At 39.1% G+C, this 8207-nt stretch overlaps 1 protein-coding gene across 1 annotated transcript; it reads left to right on the top strand.

Annotated features, from left to right (window-relative positions):
• The first annotated feature begins 4507 nt into the window (after window positions 1–4507).
• LOC118405826 (G-protein coupled receptor 143-like) lies at window positions 4508–8150 on the top strand. The gene is made up of 6 exons (XM_035805622.1): window positions 4508–4800; window positions 5196–5311; window positions 5879–5967; window positions 6495–6587; window positions 6890–7017; window positions 7618–8150. Exons 1-6 carry the CDS (start codon window positions 4563–4565, stop codon window positions 7728–7730), a joined length of 777 nt encoding a protein of 258 aa, XP_035661515.1. The 5' UTR covers window positions 4508–4562; the 3' UTR covers window positions 7731–8150.
• Window positions 8151–8207: the final 57 nt, after the last annotated feature.

Below are 8207 nucleotides of genomic sequence, written 5' to 3'. Positions count from 1 at the left end.
AATACCCCCAGACGTTTTTTTCACTTTATTGATAGAGGCCTTAGAATTTATGATATTTAGGGTTTTTGGTCATTTTTAGACAAAATATGTATATTTTGGGCCCCTGTGCCCTGGTATTACAAGCTAATGACCTGAAATTTGGTACAGAGCTGCATTGGACATATGAGTACAGAAAACCATTTACACTTTCTTCATAGATCACTTCAAAAATTAGTTATTTTAGGGTTTTTGGCCATTTTTGACTAAAAATGTATATTTTTGGCTCCTATGCCCTTGTATTAAAACCAAATGACCTGAAATTTGGTACAGAGGTGCATTAAACATATGAGCACAGAAAAAAATCAACACTTTCTTCATAGATTGCTTAAAAAATGAGTTATTTTAGGGTTTTTGGCCATTTTTGACTAAAAATGTATATTTTTGGCTCCTATGCCCTTGTATTAAAACCAAATGACATGAAATTTGGTACATAGGTGCGTTTGACATATAACCACAGAACCCCATCAATGCTTTATTCATTGTCTACTCCAAAAATGAGTTATTTTAGAGTTTTTGGCCATTTTTGACAAAAAATGTATATTTTTGGCTCCTATACCCTTGTATGAAAACCTAATGACCTGAAATTTGGTACAGTAGTGCATTGAACATATGCTCACAGGACCCCATTGACACTTTCTTCATAGATGACTTCAAAAATTAGTTATTTTGGGGTTTTCAGCCATTTTTGACTAAAAATGTATATTTTTGGCTTCTATGGCCTTGTATGTAAACCAAATGACCTGAAATTTGGTACAAAGGTAAATTGGACAAATGACAACAGGACCCCATCAACACTTTCTTCATAGAGCCCTTATAAAATGAGTTATTTTGGGATTTTTAGCCATTTTTAACTAAAAAATGTATATTTTTGGCTCCTATGCCCTTATATTGAAACCACATGACCTAAAATTAGGCATGAAGGTGTGTAGGACAAGTGCCCACAGTACTTCATTTTCCCTTTGAGCAAACATTACTTCAAATTGTTGAATTTTGGGATTTTTCAAGGATGAAGATGGATTGCAATATGCTGTATTTGCTCCTAAGCAAATGTCGGCCTTTCTAGTTATATTGCAATCCCCATACATAGTATGGGATGCAATATATTGTTTTTCCTGAGTTTCTCCTGTCAAAATCTTCAAATGGATTCTACTTTTTCATTTTTGGGCCAAATGAGCTGAAATTTGGCAGGGTGGTAGAAGTAGCAAATACCCCCAGACGTTTTTTTCACTTTCTTGATAGAGGCCTTAGAATTTATGATATTTAGGGTTTTTGGTCATTTTTTGACAAAATATGTATATTTTGGGCCCCTGTGCCCTGGTATTACAAGCTAATGACCTGAAATTTGGTACAGATGTGCATTAAACATGTGAGCACAGAAAACCATAAACACTTTCTTCATAGATTGCTTTAAAAATGAGTTATTTTAGGGTTTTTGGCCATTTCTGACTAAAAATGTATATTTATGGCTCCTATGCCCTTGTATTAAAACCAAATGACATGAAATTTGGTACATAGGTGCGTTTGACAAATGACCACAGAACTCCATCAACGCTTTATTCATTGTTTACTCCAAAAATGAGTTATTTTAGGGTTTTTGGTCATTTTTGACAAAAAATGTATATTTTTGGCTCCTATACCCTTGTATGAAAACCTAATGACCTGAAATTTGGTACAGAGGTGCATTGAACATATGCTCACAGGACCCCAGTGACACTTTCTTCATAGATGACTTCAAAAATTAGTTATTTTGGGGTTTTCAGGCATTTTTGACTAAAAATGTATATTTTTGGCTTCTATGCCCTTGTATGTAAACCAAATCACCTGAAATTTGGTAGAAAGGTAAATTGGACATATGACAACAGGACCCCATCAACACTTTCTTCATAGAACACTCAAAAATGAGTTATTTTGGGATTTGTAGCCATTTTTAACTAAAAAATGTATATTTTTGGCTACTATGCCCTTATATTGAAACCAAATGACCTAAAATTCGGCATGAAGGTGTGTAGGACAAGTGCCCACAGTACTTCATTTTCCCATTGAGCAAACATTACTTCAAATTGTTAAATTTTGGGATTTTTTCAAGGATGAAGATGGATTGCAATATGCTGTATTTGCTCCTAAGCAAATGTCGGCCTTTCTAGTTTTTTCTGAGTTTCTCCTGTCAAAATCTTCAAATGGGATTAATTTTTTCATTTTTTGGCCAAATGAGCTGAAATTTGGCAGGGTGGTAGAAATAGCAAATACCCCCAGACGTTTTTTTCACTTTCTTGATAGAGGCCTTAGAATTTATGATATTTAGGGTTTTTGGTCATTTTTAGACAAAATATGTATATTTTTGGCCCCTGTGCCCTGGTATTACAAGCTAATGACATGAAATTTGGTACAGAGGTGCATTGGACATATCAGCACAGAAAACCATCAACACTTTCTTCAAAGATCACTTCAAAAATGAGTTATTTTAGGGTTTTTGGCCATTTTTGACTAAAAATGCATATTTTTTGCTCCTATGCCCTTGTATAGAAACCAAATGACCTGAAATTTGGTACAGAGGTGCATTGAACATATGCTCACAGGACCCCATTGACACTTTCTTCACAGATCACTTAAAAAATTAGTTATTTAAGGGTTTTTGGCCATTTTTGACTAAAAATGTATATTTTTGGCTTCTATGCCCTTGTATGTAAACCAAATGACCTGAAATTTGGTACAAAGGTAAATTGGACATATGACAACAGGACCCCATCAACACCTTCTTCATAGAGCACTTATAAAATGAGTTATTTTGGGATTTTTAGCCATTTTTGATTAAAATATGTATATTTTTGGCTCCTATGCCCTTATATTGAAACCAAATGACCTAAAATTCGGCATGAAGGTGTGTAGGACAAGTGCCCACAGTACTTCATTTTCCCTTTGAGCAAACATTACTTCAAATTGTTGAATTTTGGGATTTTTTCAAGGATGAAGATGGATTGCAATATGCTGTATTTGCTCCTAAGCAAATGTCGGCCTTTCTAGTTATATTGCAATCCCCATACATAGTATGGGATGCAATATATTGTTTTTCCTGAGTTTCTCCTGTCAAAATCTTCAAATGGATTCTACTTTTTCATTTTTGGGCCAAATGAGCTGAAATTTGGCAGGGTGGTAGAAGTAGCAAATACCCCCAGACGTTTTTTTCACTTTCTTGATAGAGGCCTTAGAATTTATGATATTTAGGGTTTTTGGTCATTTTTTGACAAAATATGTATATTTTGGGCCCCTGTGCCCTGGTATTACAAGCTAATGACCTGAAATTTGGTACAGATGTGCATTAAACATGTGAGCACAGAAAACCATAAACACTTTCTTCATAGATTGCTTTAAAAATGAGTTATTTTAGGGTTTTTGGCCATTTCTGACTAAAAATGTATATTTATGGCTCCTATGCCCTTGTATTAAAACCAAATGACATGAAATTTGGTACATAGGTGCGTTTGACAAATGACCACAGAACTCCATCAACGCTTTATTCATTGTTTACTCCAAAAATGAGTTATTTTAGGGTTTTTGGTCATTTTTGACAAAAAATGTATATTTTTGGCTCCTATACCCTTGTATGAAAACCTAATGACCTGAAATTTGGTACAGAGGTGCATTGAACATATGCTCACAGGACCCCAGTGACACTTTCTTCATAGATGACTTCAAAAATTAGTTATTTTGGGGTTTTCAGGCATTTTTGACTAAAAATGTATATTTTTGGCTTCTATGCCCTTGTATGTAAACCAAATCACCTGAAATTTGGTAGAAAGGTAAATTGGACATATGACAACAGGACCCCATCAACACTTTCTTCATAGAACACTCAAAAATGAGTTATTTTGGGATTTGTAGCCATTTTTAACTAAAAAATGTATATTTTTGGCTACTATGCCCTTATATTGAAACCAAATGACCTAAAATTCGGCATGAAGGTGTGTAGGACAAGTGCCCACAGTACTTCATTTTCCCATTGAGCAAACATTACTTCAAATTGTTGAATTTTGGGATTTTTTCAAGGATGAAGATGGATTGCAATATGCTGTATTTGCTCCTAAGCAAATGTCGGCCTTTCTAGTTTTCTATATATATTTTGCTCTGTTCATTTCCGCGAAATCTTGGTTTGATAGCGTTGATTTATGCGATTATGTTTTTTTTAAGTTTTTTTTAATGTGCCTATGTTACGATATCTGTTCTGTTACCTAATTTGTTTAGTAGTTTCTGATTATGCATTCTCCGTTCTCTTCAACGGTACTCTGTTCATTTAAGTTAAATGTTGGTGTGTGCCCAATAAGCCCACGTGGGCTGGGCGTTTTCAAAACGCATGACACCTTAATAAAATATCATTCATTCATTCATATAGTGATAGTTACACACAATTACTAGTAAAAGCGGGTTTCTGCTGAATTATCAAAAGCAAGGTTACTGCCCAGTACGAATAAATGTTCGTTTTTTTTCCCAACAGTACGACTTCTGAGCGGGAACACCCCGCCGCGATCATGGCCTCGCTGCACGAGGAGTCGTTCTACTGCATCCCGGAGACGAAGCTGAGCCTGCCCGAGCGGCCGGCGTACTGCGGGGTGGCCATCGGCGCGGCGGTGTTGGGGCTCGGCGGGGCCGGCTGGCAGGTGGTGCGGTGGCGGGGGCGGCTCGCGGGGGCGGCGCAGCGGCGGAGACCGTCCCCCAACCCCGTCATCGTGTTCTGTCTCGCCCTGTCCGACTTCATGGCCTGCATAGGTGAGGACACATAGCTACGTCTGTCTGCCTGTCTGCCTGTTTTCGTCAAATATCTTTTTTTTTTCCAAAGTAGCTAGATATGATTTCGGAAACGGTCAGATGTTCCAGAGTGCCTTTGTTTCATTGTTTTCATTTTCCTAATTACCTTTTTAGCCTTATATTATCATTCTCAAGTAGTACTGCCTTTGTATCATTGGTGGCAGGTAGGTAAGCTAGTCCTTCCAATACAGTCATTCTTTCGACTGACGACACAGTTTTTCATGGTTCCATGTTTTCAACGTAACGCACGTTTCCAAAGCTGGACCTGAGAGCGGATTCTAGTCCTAAATCACATTTGACAATTTCGTCAGTTGGAAGAATAGACAGTTTATAAGTCAACACTTTACAACACGCAGGAGTGATAGCCCGGGCCGTCGGCATCCTTGTGATAGACCCACCGATAGAACTGGGCCCTGGCGTCTACGTACCAGCACAGGGCATCACGGCGATATATGCGGGCAGTACTATAGAGGTAGGTATGTCCGGGCACTAGTTTAAGTAGAAGGTATAAGAGTCAGAATGATAAATTTTGTTTATCTCCAAGCGGAAGTATAGAATATCGTATCGTTCCTGTCTACCTTGTTTCTCCGACAAGTAACCATCTTATCAAGCTAGAAACGTGTGACGTTACGATTAATTGGAGCATATCTGAAGGTTGCAATGTGTTGTAGACTCGGAGGCCACATCTGTAAGTAGACCCTGAGTCTGTAGGGCAGTTTTGAGCAGGCAACGGGAGCACAAGTGTCATTTCGATGACGTAGGTTCGCATCCCACCGCTGCCACCAAATGTAGGGTAGCCCGAGCTAAGAGATACAGAGATGAAGTTCTCGCGCACTGGGATACGACTCAAGACTGGCTACAGCCACATGGTCAGAGGTACCTTGTTATCAACAGAAATGTGCAATTCGGCCCAGATATGTTTTTTTTTTTTTTTTTCAAAAAAAAAAAGGTAGGATGTGGTCACAACAAGATTTACATTCTCACATCTGCTAGGGGGGTTTCGCCCTTAGATGAAAGATGTCTGAATTTTTTTCCGCAGATCATTAACCTGTACTTCTACAGCGCCACGTACATGTGGACTCTGGTGTACGCAATAGACATAACCATGCAGCTCAAAAACATCGACGTGTAAGTGTTACCTAGAGTGACTTGTTTTTTCTCGTAAATTTGCCGAAATAGTGCTGTATTTAGTAAAATTTATGCTAAGGAATTCATGTTGTTAGGATATGGGAGGTTGCATCAGGGCCATCATACACACAAAGAATTATTGATAAAAATCAAGTAAATATGTGGATTACACAATGGATACTATCATTATCATCGTCGTCCATCATCATCATTAGTGGTAGCAGCGGCATTATCCATCTAGCCTGAGTACCATCCTCCGTAGTGACCGCTGGCTCACTACTTTCGCTTGCTAACCACGGAGGATGGTACTCAGGCTATTATCCATCACCATTATCATCAACATTATCATCATCAGCATTCCTTATCTATTTTACCAGCGGATCACAGCTAAGGTCTACAGTTCCTATAGATAGAAATAAAAAATGGAAATAACTGTTTAAATGGTATTACGATGTATAAACATAGTGATATCCGTAAACGACTGGCAGATAAATGTTCAGAACAATTCTCCAATGTTTCGTCCCTAGCCCGATGTCTCTGTACCACGTGCTGTGCTGGACAGGCCCGGTAGTGTTTGTGGGGCTGAGCATGTTCAGCGTCTTCTTCGATGTGCCCTTGGCGTAAGAACTCAATTTTTCTTTATTATCGGGTACGATGAATTACTAGTATGTGACAGACTTCGACCAGGGTTGTTACATACCACCGTGTTCAACATTGGACTCCAGACTGAAGAAAAATCGGATACCAATAGCAATGATCTTTATTGCATATTCCTACCGAAAGGGCCGAATATAGTATATTGCATAGTTAAAAGAGAAAAAAGAAAAACATGTATTGTTGTCCACTACCACTGCCTTGGTCAGTCACCTCTTATCTTTAAATTTCTTACAACAAATTTTCCATCTTCCATGTTTTGTTCCAGCCCGGGAGGGGACATTCAGCAGTGCGCCTCAGGGTTCCACCTGGTGTTACACTACATCTTCTCGTACACACCGATCGTCATTGTCATGCTGGCCAACCCAGCCATCTACATCACCGCCTCTAGGCTAAGTAAGTACTTCAAGGAACACGCATCTGTTTCTGTATCTGCGTAGCCGGTATAACCACAATTGGGCGCAACACACCAGCAGGCACGCGGCGCGGCAGCAGCTGGTTATATTACACAGAACGACCTGTTACACCTGACTTTTGCTCACTGACGACAAGTGCTATTTTTAAAGCTACCGAGAAAGGATGCTCCTGGCTTGATGGTAACGAGTTCTACTTTAAGATAGTTCTAGGGAAGTATGGATATTTGAACATATCAATCCTTCCTTGAAAACTTTGGTACTTGTAGGTATGACTATATATTTTCTTGTCTGAGCTGGTATTATATTTATATCGTCAGTATGTGGCACACCTACCAGTTTATCACTTTTTTTGCATATCATGCATATTCTGGACATTTTATGCGTATATGCACAAAATGAGGTCCGTTTCTGCACGTTTTATTTAGGTAAATGTCGACGAAAAGTTGTCCTTTAGGTTCGATGACCAGGCTGCATATTAACATCAAAGTAAAACATACAAATTCTTCCCCACAAACTTAACCTAAATAAAAGGAATACCAATACGGAGCATTTTACATTACTATTGTTCCTACCTTTCTAGTTGAGCTCACAGTACCGCCCATGCTCGGCAGATACACGCAGAGAGAGCGGCAGGTCATCTCCGCTATCAAAATCAAGTTCCTCCTCATTGTAGTGGTCTTCACTCTGTGGTAAGTTACGTATATATTTGATTCTAGTATTTAGGACTGGAGGACCAGTCTCTCTTCGCGACCGATTAGCTTTTAAGTTAAGGATTTTTAAGCTCTCCGTTGGTGTTAGAGTAGCCTGTACTCCAGCCTTGTTCGTTTGGTCCGCTTCCGAAGTTCGCTGCCCTACCCGCGAACCCCGCGAACAAGGCTGGACTCGAGGCTAGTGTTAACGTTATAGGATTATAGGGGAAGAGTATGGGAATACTGGAAATGCTCTGACACCTAAGCTAACAATTAATGAGGCCGGATCTGTAATGATACGTAGCTTTTCAGCATTTTATTGGCCTCGATAATACAATAGCCCTAGGTGCAGCGATACAGATAGGACTGTATTAAATGAGGTAAGGTTTTGAACCACTTACACCGGGAAGGATGGCCGACCTGTACTCTTTTCGAAAAGTGTGGTGTGTCCGCCCTCAAAGACGAAAAAAAGCAATGGAAA

This window comes from Branchiostoma floridae, chromosome 18 (assembly GCF_000003815.2).
Source record: "Branchiostoma floridae strain S238N-H82 chromosome 18, Bfl_VNyyK, whole genome shotgun sequence".
Classification (NCBI taxonomy): Eukaryota; Metazoa; Chordata; class Leptocardii; order Amphioxiformes; family Branchiostomatidae; genus Branchiostoma; species Branchiostoma floridae.
This window is presented reverse-complemented; position numbering and strand designations above follow the sequence as displayed.

Bases quoted from the DNA above. Each gene is read 5' to 3' on its own strand.
- LOC118405826 (XM_035805622.1), top strand. From the start codon at position 4,563: ATGGCCTCGCTGCACGAGGAGTCGTTCTACTGCATCCCGGAGACGAAG. The intron at 4,801-5,195 runs GTGAGGACACAT...TACAACACGCAG, and splicing joins CGACTTCATGGCCTGCATAG to GAGTGATAGCCCGGGCCGTC. The intron at 7,018-7,617 runs GTAAGTACTTCA...CTACCTTTCTAG, and splicing joins CATCACCGCCTCTAGGCTAA to TTGAGCTCACAGTACCGCCC.